The following is a 14,388-nucleotide window of genomic DNA, read 5'->3' on the forward strand; positions in this document are numbered from 1 at the left end:
AAGGTTTTCACTAATGAGGTCTCTTACTGCACACCTTCTTTATTAACCTTCTGGTGCCTTAAGGGTTTTCTCCTCTTGTTATCGTGATTGGTCTTTGAAGAATCTCATCTGAGGTTTGCTTTTTATCGTGAAGTGCTAGATTGTTTGTGATGAATCAAATGCAGGTAAAGCGCTCCCAATGTACACAATGCAATCTTATCCCAGCCTAGTGTAGCCTTATATTCCAAACACATATTTTATATTCATTTAGCCATTGAATGAAGAGTGACCAAATGACCCTCATGTCTCCGCCTATAAAGAGCATTGACTGGTCTCAGTTCTTGTTCCCTAAGTAGCCTTGCGGCCATTGACTTGAGTCGGGTAATTATCATTTGTCAGTGAAACCCTTGAATTGGCTGACAAATGATGATTGCCTCTTACCTGTGAGCTACTTTATGTGCTAACAAACTCCCTAAATCGGATAACATTTTCCACAAAGAGCGACTCTGAGACTGATAAACCAGAGGTTGTTATAAGTCGTCAGCAGCTATAAGTGGGCGATTTTAAAGTTGTTAGTGCACTTATGCAAAAGATGGTGTGTTTGCAAAAACACAAGGGCGTCCGCGTAGATGTGTGTGTGAAGGTGCATTAGCAAAATGCACGCTTGTGTACATGTGTCCCCTCAGGCCCTGTGTGCCCTTTATTAGCAGCGAGTTGACTCCATTCAGCTTGGCGAAGTGATTAAACCTTTTCATGTCGGGAACTTTCACACCACTGTGAACTGTGTGAGGTGATTAAAGGCTGCTCAATTTGTAGTCCAGTCCCACTGCTATTCCTCCTCATTGATCTTTTTCAGGCCCTTGAAGTGAGAGCTGCACGCAGCGGGCTTCTCTCATCGGGATAAGACAGGATGCGTACTCTGCCCTACGCTCTCTGTCTCGCCACTCTCATGTCAGCAAATATTTCACAGGCATGTATCTAATCTAATTATGGCAAGAATTAGCTGCCATGTATGGCTGGCATTTAATAACGTTTATGTGATTAACTTTGTTGTGTTTCTTTTGATATTGTTACATGAATTTAATTAAGCCCTTTTATGTTGAACGCGATGCATGAATACTTATTAAGCAAAACTGAGGTAATTATGAATTGCCGAGAGTGCTGACCTTTATAATAACTCGAGAGAAACAAATGTTGCAGCCACAGAATATTTTCGAACAATTCAATCTTAAAAAAGGTGAGCTGAGATTTTGTTGACAACTAAACTTTGCATTGCCTGTGAAGGAAAACACTTTTATTTGCTTCACCTCACTGACAGAAAAAATACCTTTATTTCACCTTTGCTTTAACAAAAAGCTATAAACCGTGCTAAATGCTAACACCAGCAGGCTAACATGCTCACAATGACAATGCTGATGTGCTGAAGTTAAGCAAGTATAGTGTTTACCATATTCACCATTTTCGTTTAGCGCATTAGCATGCTAATATTCACTAACTGCCAAGATACTGATGAGAATGTCATTGGTTTTGCAGGTACGTGATCAAAATTTTCCTAAGGGAACAATTATGAGTGATGAATTTTTAAACTGAACAACAGATGGGAGGTATTTCTAAAAAAAAAAAAAAAAAAAAAGAGCCCCTAAATGAATATAATATTGAATGGCTTGCTAGATTTAAGCTAATATATTAGATGTTATAATTATGATTTGTGAGAGATTGCCTTCATTGTACATTATGCTATTATAATTATGAAAAGTGTCTGATAAGAGTGAGAAATAATGTTTTGATGGTTGCGGTAGCTGACATAGACACTATATGTGAGTGAGATGTGATGGGTAACGGTGACTCTTGCTGCATATTACTTACATTGTGACATACGAATTATAACTATATGATGGATATGTTTGCCCAAAAAGGCTTTATCAGCATATGTGAGAGTACTTATTTAGATGTGAAGGGTCGTGATGTGATATGATGTTTCCATATATGTTATTACTATTGGATGTTAATAGAAGCTTTATGTTTAACCTTTACCTGGTTGTTGCTATTATTTTGATGTAGGGGTGATAATTGAACTTAGCATGTATACTATTGTTATGTAACAATGGTGGTATGAAAGTGATAGCATTATGAGTAATGCAGATGATGTTTATACTGAATATAGTTTGATTGTTTTTTTCTTTCTGTTTTTTTTTTTTAGATTAGTTGTTTTCTAAAAAAAAATCCAGAAGGAAACAAGGATGTCTATAACAAATATCACATCACTCTGAAGTTGCTGAAGTTGCTGAGACATATTCAAAATTATTAAAGTTAACTTGGATGGATTACTTGGAAGTAATTTTGATTCGTCCTCTGGGGAACATGAATATATGTACAAAGTGTAACCGTAATCCATCTAATAGGGGTCGAGATAAAAAAAGCATCATTAATTACTGCTCTTGTTTTCACTACTACTTCTGTTTGCTCTGTATATATGGCACCTGTTACATCTTTCCATCTCATAAAAAGGAATGATTCTTCCTCTACTGCTCCTCTCGAGGTTTCTTCTTTTTTCATATCTGAATAGAGAGTCAGAGTACACAGCTAAAACACAAATCCAACACTTTCGCTCACTGCCAAGAGAAAAGAAAAGGCCAGGGGAAGGGTTATTACATCACCAATGCTAGATGCCAAAACACTTCCCACAAGGAGTTTGGAGTCTAACAAGTGGTTTCAGGACAAATAGCAAAGACTGATTGTGGTAATGTTCTAATATCAGGTTTGATCATGCAGCAGATGTATTTTTATTGCAAGTCATTACTACTGTCATACCTATTAGCATACAAATGGTTTCTCGGCCTATGGAGACCTAAAAGTTATTGCATGTGTAATTGAACCTGATCTCTGCTCTGTGATTGAGACGTTCCACCACCCACACACACACACACATACAAACACACAAATGCTTTGCCGTGCACACAAGGTGGCGAGCATATTGTGCATATGCCGCACAAATGTGCCTTCGCACATACACACATGAATACACAAGTGCTTTTTCTCTGTTCTTCTCATTTAGATAAGTTTAGAGAAAGTACTGGAGGAGTAAGAAGAAATAGGAAGGGGGATATGGGATTATGATCATGTCATTAATGATCAACACAACACATTAATCTCCCGTAGACTGTTTCTGTTTGGATTATGAATAACACATAAATAAAGAACTGTATTTTTTCTCTGCATCAAACAGTGTTATAGATTGGTTAACATCTCTGTCCCTTTTAAATGTAATCCTGCAATCCACTGTTACTCAGATAAATCTGGAGGAATGTGAATGCAAATAACACATATGTTAATGAAACTACTGCGTGCAAACAGAAAATAGAATTAACAAATATTCTGTCACTATATATTCTTATTGCTTTCTGCCTAAGGATTTCATTGTGTTCTTTTCATTACGAAGAAGGATTTAACAGGGCCATGAGCTTTTTGGTTCTGCCACTCAAATTTATGACAGGTCCTCATGACTGTGGCACATCACAGAAATTATTGCTGGGAACAGTCACAGACTTTCCAAATCCAATTGAGTCAAGCTTTTATTGTGAACTCATGGGAGTTGTTGCAGATGTGTTATAATAACATTCAAAATGAGGCACCAAGATCTTCACATGATCCCTAAAATGTATTTTCTAGCCATGGATCTGTGTGTGGCAACGTCATTCTGTCTATCAACTTGGTGAAGACTATAATATCTCAACAAGTTTTGGATGGGTTTCCATCAGATAGTACATACACTCATGGTCCCCAGGGGATGAATCCTACAGATTGTGTTCTTGTAGCTACATCAGACGGTCAGATGTGTCATTTCTCCAGTACTTCTGTTTATGACCAAAAGTAATGACACATCAGTCTCAGCTGTACTTTTTGTTTAATGCAAATTAGCAAATGTTAGCATGCTAACATGCTAAATGAAGATGGTAAACATCATACACAACATACCTGCTAAACTCCAGCATGTTAGCATTGCAATTGCAAGCATAATGCAAAATGCTGGCATTAGCGTTTAGTTTAATGTACCACTGCACTTCAGTATAACCTTGAAGTGCCCTCAGCATTGTCAGGAATCCTCCAGTAGTCATTCAGTATTCTGGCTGGTTTTCTATGTCACTAAATGTCTGATTACCCCTTTCCCGCCAGTTTCACCACATGATCTGCTCCTCCTCCTAGCTCCCATTTCCCTTATTCCCTCAGTAGTAAATATATCTGCACACTTTCATAAGTCAGTTGCCAGATTGTCTTTTACATGACATTAAGCTCTCCAGCATTCATACCGAATTCCTGATTCTGCCTTTCTGAGCATGTTTCCTGGACTCTGATCCCCTGCCTGATCCCTGTTGGATAAGTTTGCCTTCTCTGAGTAAACTTCTGATTTTGACCCTGCCTGTTTATTGGAATCATTTTTTTGGACTTTGATACTCACCGTGATTGTTCAAGAGTCGTGCTTGTGGGCTCTTGCCTGTTCTGTGTCAGTGGGCGAGCTGCATTCTTGTTTATATTGGGCAAATGATTATTTAACAGTTGAGGTTTCAGCCAGAGTTTTAGCACTATATTTGATCTCAGTGAGTGAGAGATATATGTTTAATCTTGGAATGTACATTTGGTAAAGATGAATTTGGAGCCATACTGTTCTAACTAAATTCTGTACTGACAGATTTTACTTTCTGATCCATGAGTATGTCCTATAATAATCAACACAATGTTCAGATTATAGGGTGAAATTTATTAATTTGGTTAATCTCCCCTGACATTGGTGATGGGCAGCAATCAGTAGACTACCTACTCTTTTCACTGTCTTTGAAATCAGTCTAAGGCATATTTTATCGAATTGTTGTTGGGACATATTTGTGTGTGTGTGTGTTAAAACAAGGTATGAGTGGTTGTGTCCAGAACTAAACTAATTGGCTCCGCTAAGCTAACTGGCTGCTGCAGCTTCATATTTAATGCTCAGAAATGAGAGTGGTATCAATCCTCTTGTCTCAGTTTCAGCAAGAAAGCGAATAAGTACATTTTTGTCAGCTATAAAATTGGGACCTACTGCACAGTGACCTGACAAAAAAATATCCATCTACACAGCTTGTTCCCACCAGAGAAAAAAGCTGCCAGATATACATTATTTTTAAAAGCCCTCCATGTAAATCCTTGAGGGTTTTCCTACTGGGCCTCTCCACATTGAGACACTGACACTTCCATTTGTCACATGAACCCTTCATTTCACTGTTAGTCCTGATACACTCAGATGTGATTTGTGCATTTCAGCACCAAGGCTGTCAGTCTCAGTCAGGGGGGGACTTTAAATTACCACATCCAAGGCTGTGCTTGACATGAAAGAGCCACACACATGCATAGCATTCACAGATACACGTTTTACTGCATGTGTATAGTCATGCATGTGTTCTAATCGCTAATGCCACAAAATCACATTTTTATGTAAATATGTGAATGGGTTTTTTTTTTTTTACAGCAAATCTTGCAGTTATTAAGAAAAAGTAATGACCTCAAACTGTACTCAGAAGGAAATAATAAATCTCTGTTTGGCTGTTTAGTTGTTTGGCTGGCTGACTCGCTGGCTGGCTGGGAAAACTATGCTGACCTGGGTGCATCCAAATTAGATATTGGCATGGTTGCGTGTATTACACAGTGGGAGTGCTGCTCTGGCTCAGTCACCCTGCCGCTCTAAATCTGGCCAGTGCTCAGCTCAGCAAACACAATGCAACAGCAGGGAGACAGCATCTCCACAGTCTCATTAAGCTGCAGATAATAGCTAGACAAAAGCAGAACCTCACAGATGTTTTTATCATTTTTCCCCCCTTTGAATCCAATTGTCTACATTTTTGTTGATTTGTCCTTACACTGTCATCACGTTGGTTTTGAAGTGAGGCATCCAAATAAGCCTGCTGGAGGTGCAAAAATAAATTTCAGACTGTCAAGTGAGCAACTGTCACAATCACACATGGATAGACCACTTTAAAGAGCTTGAGTTAAAATCCAGTGACATATAAGCAAGGCGCATCTGATCACTGTAGTGGCAAAAGCTGAGAAACATCCATCTATTCACATCAGTCACCAGCGGCACCCCCCTCGTAAATTAGTTAAAGGGATGAAAGAGAGGAGGGATGGAAAGAATGCCAGAGAGCAGCAGAGGGGATGATAGAGAGTAAGAGAGGGACAAGGCAGGAGTGGGGTGAGTGAGACAGACAGAGGAAAGACAAAGAGAAAGGGAGGAGGTAGAGAATGAGGAGGTGGCCATCATATCCCTCCCTGTCTTTGATCAGTGGTCCATGGGGAACTGAGGCAGTGCAGATAGCTGGTCCACAGCTCCTGAGGAACGCAGCTTCACATTCCTCCTTGCTCTTTCCCCGCTTCTGCAAAATCACTTCTAGTCTTTCAGACCCCAGCAGCTGTGAAAACACATCATGGCTTACTACATGCCAGAAAAGACCTGGCTAATGCACTGGAGTGCTATTGTCCTGCTGGTCCTCACTCACTGGTGCAATTCCTCTCAGGGCAAACTCTATTCTAGTCTCTTGTTTTCTATTATTTTCTATTTAGGTTGAAATTATTGATTTATCTTGTCGTGTAAACCTCCCAACAGAAGGGTCAAAGGTCATGCTCAGCTACAGAGCAGCTTTGGTATGACTCAGGAATCCAAGGGTTTGCTCAAAGGCACTTTAGCAGGACAAATACATGCTGATGAAGAACAGGATTGTCCAAATAATAATTGTCATTTTATTATGTTGATCTGTTAGGTACGCCTGACATCTATTGCATATCCGTCCTCTCTAGAAACGGGATCCCTCCTCAGTTGCTCCTCCTGAGGTTTCTACCGTTTCTACCACCTGTTAAAGGTTTGGTTTTGTTTGGGAGAGGGGGTTCCTTATCCCCTGTGAGGGCCCAAGGAGAGAGGGATGTGGTGTGCTGTAAAACTCTCTTAGGCAAATTTTGATTTATGATTTTGGGCTTTATAAATAAAATTGAGATTGAAAGTGAATTTAAATTGCTATTGTATAGCTCTTTGAAGTATGCTTTGTGATTAGGCAATGATGAACTTTGACTCGACTTGACTGATCTGTAAAGCACCTTGGGTTGCCTTTGGGTATGAAATGTGCTTTATAAATAAATTGTCCTTGCCCTACAAAGGCAAACAGGAATGATATGATTGTTTGGATTTAGGGTATAGCCATAGACCATAGACATAATAGTCAAAGACCAATTAAATTTACACTGAAATAATGTTGGATGACAAATGGGCTTTTTTTTAGTTCATTCTTGACCTTGGAAACTATAGTTAACCAGCCTATTACAGCCAATTTAAAAGCCAACATGCATGAAAAATCCTAAAGAGCAGAGGTACTAAAACAAACAAACAAAAAAACCCTTGAAATTCTACAACATTCATGACAACAGGGCAAACTTGTGTAAAAGCTCCAGGGCAGCTATTAAATGGACACTGAGGTGAGATTCTCTTGAATTTTACTTTACTCTGTTCTACTCTTCCTGTCTGCTGCCATTAGACTCTTTAATGCTCTTAAATAACCGTTGTTTTCATCTACTGCACTTTTGCACACTTATACACTACATAGTATTTATTATTATTAGATATTTTTTTGGAGTGAGTATTTTTTTTAGTATTTATTATTTATTTTGAGGATTTTTTTCCTTTGGATAATTACAGATGTGCTTATATGTTCCGTAACAAAATGTAATTTCCTGTAAAGAAATAATAAAGTATCTATCTATCTATCTGTATTTATACTTATAATATACAAAAATAAAAGCCTATCAAGCCTATCATGGGTGGTCAAAAAAAATCTGCACTCAAGAATACCTCTAAATTGCCTTTATGGCCTGACATCGTTCAATAGGCAAACCACAAATCTCAGCTCATAATTCCCTATGTTAAATCAGTGCAGCGCTTGTTCTCTCTGCCTTCACCGTGCGGCTGTCTTCTCTCTGGATGTGAATGGGTGCACTGGAAGCCCCGCCCGCCTCAGATGTGACGCAAACCAATAGTAACGCACCGTGCGCCGTGGAAGAACGTCACATCATCAGCAGCAGTCGCTGTGGTGGGACCGCCGTCCTGCTCTGCTTGCCTTGCAGTCTCCACGGCACCTCTTGTTTTTGTGTGAGTGTGAGCCACCGCTTGAACTCTTCACGCGACTGGAGAAATTTACGGATAAATTAGCTTGTCGGCTTCGTGGGAACAGCGAAGGACAAGTTGTGCACGAATGAAGAGACGTTGTTTTTAGGGGAAGAAGGCAGACTGCCTGGCTGTCTTTACTTCCAACCAGCGTTAAAGCTACTTTGATGCCGCCGCTTAGCTAACAAGCTAACTGTGAATGTTTTCAGAAACTAGCCAGTCTATTAGCCTGCTAGCTAGCTAAATTGGATGGAAAACTTGGCTGTATAGATTTAACAAACGGCTATAATGATACTGCTGTCTTTCGGTACGTTAAGTGAAAGACCCGTGGCAACGTCTCAAGCTGGGTATGTTGAATGTTAAGGGCTCCAGTCCCCGCTTGGTTGCTAATTTCCAGAAGGGACAATAGTTAACTGTCCAGGCAACAAGTCTGGCACACACCGCTGCTTTAACGTTACTCAAGTTTGCACTCAATTCGTGCAATGTTGTTATTAGCAACCGTTTGATTCTAGTTAGCTAAACATGAGCACTTTGTGGTGAAAATGAGCAATAGGTAATGTTACACAAAGGGGTGCTACTTGAACGTTAGATCCCCATTTTTAAGTGGATCGGCTCACTGTTTTACAGGAGAAACTGGTGTCAGTTAGTCGATACAACTGTTGACGAGGGGGCGAGGTGGATGAACATTATAAATCGCCCACATGCTTTGGATCAGTTCCCGGACTTGTGAAAGGCATCTGAAGCAGAAGGTGGGAGACTTGAGCGCACAGCCCTTGCAGCCCGGGGGAAGATGGCGGAGCGTTCCCGCAGGAGGTGGTGAAGCCAAAACTTGGGGACTTCTTGGATTTATCGCCGGACATCTTATCACAGATCGTAGGACACATGCAGGCCAAAAAACGGTACTTAACTCTGTTCTCCGCCGGCGCGTGTCTCATTCTGTTGTTTTGTTTTGGGGGGATACAAGTCCCGCTGTCCAGACGGGGTCCCAGCCGGCGCGATGACCGCAGCCTCACCGGTTATCATCCCGGGGCGCGGTGGCGTCGCTTCCCGGGGTCCCTGCAGCCTTTCAGCCCTTGGGAGCAAGCCCAGAGCGATGATCACAATGAACACATATCTCCAAGACAGAAGAGGGACGCCAACTCAGGCGTTTACAATGGAAAACGCTGCAGGATGGACTCCTGTTTTGATTTCTCCTTGTGTAAGAGGAATGGATTTAAAGTTTACGTCTACCCCCAGCAGAAAGGGGAGAAGATGTCAGAGAGTTATCAGAACATTTTGTCCTCCATTGAAGGATCCATGTTCTACACACCTGACCCAGGACAGGCATGCCTGTTTGTCCTGAGTCTGGACACACTGGACAGGGACCAGCTTTCACCCCAGTATGTGCACAACTTGAAAGCAAAGGTCCAAAGCCTTCATCTGTGGAATGGGGGCAAAAACCACATAATCTTTAACTTATACTCCGGCACCTGGCCTGACTACACAGAAGACCTTGGTTTTGATATCGGCCTTGCCATGTTGGCCAAGGCCAGCATCAGCACTGAGAATTTTAGGCCCAAGTTTGACGTTTCGATTCCTCTTTTCTCGAAAGACCACCCCAGGACAGGAGGGGAAAGGGGCTACCTGAAACATAACACCATCCCCCCATATAGGAAGTATATGCTTGTTTTTAAGGGGAAGAGGTACCTTACGGGAATAGGTTCAGACACTAGGAATGCTTTATATCATGTTCATAACTCAGAGGATGTGGTCCTCCTCACCACCTGTAAACATGGGAAGGACTGGCAGAAGCACAAAGATGCACGCTGTGATAAAGACAATGCAGAGTATGACAAGTAAGTGCCAAACAGTTGTTAACTTCACTGAAAGTGTCTCAGTCCCTTTCACTTCACACCATACAGCTGCTGTATGGGTCTGTTCTTTTCTCCCATTCTGTCTTTTCATCTTTTCCTAATGTATTGCCAATATCTTACAATATGTTTTACTTCTTCAACACATACACACAAAGCTACTCCTGATAATGACGAGGTAAGTGTTAAGTGAATTTTTGTTTTTTAACATGGATTCTGTGACAGTTGTCAATCAATGTGTCCATTTCATTTCACATGAAATTAGGGTTGCAGTGATAAACTGGTTTTAAGGTATACAGTGATATGAAAGTTGACGATTATCATACTGTGTACATTTGCATATCTACGATATTGAAACAAAAACTGGACATAAAATCTCACCATTATTTTATTTTGTTTCTAAAGGGAGACTCTCATACTTCCATAAACAGTGGCTTCTAGTCTTAATTATGATAAAACATTTGTGCAAGCAAAACTAACCCTTCTGTTTTTACTCATTTAAGGGTCATTCTGATACATAATAATATTAATAAAAATAATAATAATAATAATAATAATTTTGTAATACCAAGTTACAGTGAAACTACATTTTTTCTGAGATGGTTATAATACTGTGAAAACCTTATAATGTTGCAGCCCTACATGATATAATTTAGTGCAGGGGTATTCAACATTTTTCATGCGAAGGACGCCTTAGCTGAAAGAGAGATGGAGCAGGCCCCCCCTACTACAATTATCGTATTTATTTCTCTGAATGTTTTAGGGTCTTTTCTTGTTTGCGCTTGCCTTTAGCTGCCAATTCAGCAGTAGCTTGGCTAGATGCATTAGCCCTGTAAATGTTAGCTAACTATTTCACTTCTCTGTTATCGATTAGTGCCACATAGTGATTTAGCATGCCATAGCTCAAATGATTGTACAAGGGTTGATGGGTAACAATTGGCCTGTCATTAATGTTGTTTACTGTAGATTACGTGTATTTTTTTACATTTTTTTTTATAAATAGGTTGATTTATCTTTGCTTATATGTTGGATTCATGTTAATGTGTATTTTCATACAGTTTTTTATTTTTGAAAACAAACTTAAATTTAAAAAACTTAACAAAATTATCGAATAATAGTAACTCAGTAATTCTGAGGACATGCTAGGGGTTGCGGACCCTCTGTTGAAACCTCAGGATATGGTGTTTTAGAGACTATAGTCAACTTGCATATTAGTATATTAAATTGGCATGGGTCTGATCAAGTTCTAGTTCCTACAAACACAAGAGCTATTTCTCAGTTTTTAGATCAAGTACTGTTGCCATGCTGTTGAAATTTTGCTTTCCTGTTTTTGTGCAGTGCTGTATAACTTTAGGCACAAGCTTTAGGTCTGGGATGTCATGCAAATTATTTGTGATTAGGGATGCACAATAATATGGGCATGTCATCGGTATTGGCTGATATTGGCTGTAAAATGAACTATCACAGTCGGCCAACATGCTTTTTCTCATTTTGCACAATGAGTAATCCAAACACTGAAAAGTATTGTATTTCATTTTCATTTCTGCTGGTGGGCCATCATAATAGGAGTATGCATGCCTAAAATGATGTTAATTCCACACCAGAAGAGACTTGATGATGGCTGAAATTAGGTCGAAAAAAGTGGATATATCGATATCGTTATTTGTTATCGGCCAAATGAGTTGTTATATGTAGGCATATCAGATATTGGCTAAAAATCCCATATTGTGCATCCCTATTTGTCATTATACTACCCAGAGATGAGGCAATATTATTGGAGTATTTCTAAATGCTACTTTGTCTGAGAGCCGTCTAGATTTCACATTTTCCTGATTTAATTTCTCATCATTCTGCACATCTGATTTACTCCACAGCAATAGAAACGCTGCTTTGGTGGACAACAGTCATTTGTTGCTTTAAAATAGTCCTCATATCATATGACTTTATTTACCAAATTACTCATCACAAGGCACAGATAAGTAGATTTGCTTTAATGTCAACCACAGGAGCCACTGCAATAATGCAATTCTATTGATGTCTCCATCTGTCTACAGCCTGCTATTCAGCAGTGGATAAATCTGTTTCTCTTGCTCTCGGCATTTCCACCTTTCTGCCTGTCACTGTATTATGAGTCCTGATCCTCTTTGACAGAAATTGTCAATACAGAAATGCACACACTCAGCTACCAGTCAAGTACATGGTCGAATTTGCTACAATTCTAATGAGCTCAAGAGTTATATAATGCTCAGGAATACAGCCCCTGTAACTTGTCCTCATTCCTGCAGAAGGCAATATTGCACAGCTCCATTGCCTCAAAAAGTTGCTCTGTGATCATCACCCAGTCCTACAGTAAAGCCGTACTGTTTTTTTGTGCCCAAATCTGATGAGCAAACTGGCGTCTGTCTCCCTGCTTTGGCCAGTGGGATTCATTTCGTGTCCCCACAGACTGTGCTGTGTTGTTACTGGTGACTGTATGGCGCTGGGTGTTTGACTGTGGCTCTTTGGAGTGGATTAGTTGGGACAATGCGCTGGTGCCAGTAAGGGGAAGCCACTCTGGCCCCTGTTTGCTCAGTCATTTCCCAGACAAACCCAACTGCATCAGCCAGGAATGCCCTGGCCCCAACTCGTGTCCTGCGTGACCCCTGCGTTGTTTGGGGCCTGTTGTGATTGACCCCCATGTCAACTCTATACCAAGTTGTTGTTAGTTGTTTAGTTTTGATAACGGACAATTTCGATGTGTGCTAAGGGGTCTGCTATGAAACCTGGCTGCAATGTGGATTACAGTCAGAATGAGGTGTTTTCTTTCTGTCCCCAAATCATGAACTGCTTCTGATGTGTTTTCATATCATGATGTGTTTACTTAGCACTGATCCTCAGAGGATTCTCGTCTTTGTGTCTGCCTCTGTAGGTATCAGCTTATGAGGTACATTCGTTGGCTCAGCAGAACAGAATAACATTCTCCGCATCACTCTTAGACATAAGCTATCTGCTCTCTCTCGCTCTCTCTCTCTCTCTCTCTCTCTCTCTCTCTCTCTCTCTCTCTCTCTTTCCCCCCTCTCTCTCTTTCTCTATCCCCTTCTCTCTCCCTCTTTTTCTCTTTCTCTCTCTCTCTCTATCCCTCTCTCTTTCACTCTCGGACTCTTTCTGCCAGCTCGCTGCTTGCTGCCAAGTGCTGCCAGAGAGTGATTTCACACAGTGAGATGGGTGGCATCAGAGCCATAACCCAAAGGAAAAAATTAATCCTCCTGTCATTAAGTAGCATCGGGGGAGAAACAGGCTTTGGGTATCTCTCTAGCCCTCCCGGCTTAGCTCCATTGCATGGCTACAGTATGTTTGGTGGTTCTCCGTCAGTACATCCTCAGTAAGCCACATTGCTATCAGTCAACAGGCTTTGGCTTGATCCTCAGTCCACTGCAGAATTCATGTTAAATTGAATAAAATTAATTTACAGATCCCTTACCTTCTCCTTCTGCTGGTAGAGCCCTAAAATTAAACAAAGTCTGCATGCCAATTAGGCTAATAAGCTTACAAAAAGTTCTTGCACTTAAGTGATGAGGAGCATACGTTACAGTTTCAAATAGAAAACTTGTATACCTCCTTCACAACATGTGCACCAACAGGTCTGGTCTGTTCATCACAGGTTGTCAGTCAAACACAAATAAAGTTGTGTACAGAGAGAATAAAGCGGAGCAGATGCTTTCTACAAAGTCAGCATTTAAATTTCAAAGTTTTCATAACAGACAAATTTTCTGTGGGCTGTGTAGCTACATAAAGGAGGCAAAGAGAAAAGTGCATCTCTGAGCCAGATATTATACATTTTTTATGAGAAGTTTGTTTGGACCGGATCTGGTAAAAGTATCTTGCAGTGTACAGTGATTTTTACAGAACACAGTTTGAGGCTATTGGGACTCCTCTGTTGTAGTTTACTGTCTTTTTAATATGAGTGTGTGTGCGTGCGTGCAAGAGCCTACTCTCACATTTTTACCTTCAGTGGACAGTGGTTTCATACCTTTTGTTGTTTTTAAAGGTTGTGACAGACTGAAATTTATGCTTTTTATTAAAACAAAACCTTATGTATCAAATTCAGTATTTTCACAGATCACTTGGCATGACTGTTTATGTACAGTTTTGATAGCACCATATTGTATCCCTTCAGATGTTTTTTTTCTTTTTTGGAGGGTAATATAGGAATGCTGCAGGTGTGGTGGCTCCCATAATATCCAATATAATTAGTTTAGATAATTACAGAGAATGTGGATGACACTGCGGTTTGGTTGCATTTGTGCATAAATAATATTCCAGACTCTCTTTCAGGATTGGGCTGTATTGATGAATTGCTTTCTTGGCTCTGTTCACCAGCACAGTGGACCATGGAAATCTTATCAT

The 14,388-nt window shown here is 40.3% G+C and overlaps 1 protein-coding gene across 1 annotated transcript in view; it reads left to right on the forward strand.

Annotated features, from left to right (window-relative positions):
* Window positions 1-8,095: 8,095 nt before the first annotated feature.
* The window catches only part of LOC121945585 (exostosin-1a-like), a 50,572-nt gene continuing 44,279 nt past the window's right edge, over window positions 8,096-14,388 (forward strand). The window contains exon 1 of the mRNA XM_042489831.1: window positions 8,096-9,987. Coding sequence (XP_042345765.1) covers window positions 9,035-9,987 — 953 coding nt within the window. The 5' untranslated portion in view covers window positions 8,096-9,034. The remainder of the gene's footprint in view (window positions 9,988-14,388) is intronic.

The sequence above is a fragment of the Plectropomus leopardus genome, chromosome 7, assembly GCF_008729295.1.
Source record: "Plectropomus leopardus isolate mb chromosome 7, YSFRI_Pleo_2.0, whole genome shotgun sequence".
In the NCBI taxonomy this organism is placed as follows: domain Eukaryota; kingdom Metazoa; phylum Chordata; class Actinopteri; order Perciformes; family Serranidae; genus Plectropomus; species Plectropomus leopardus.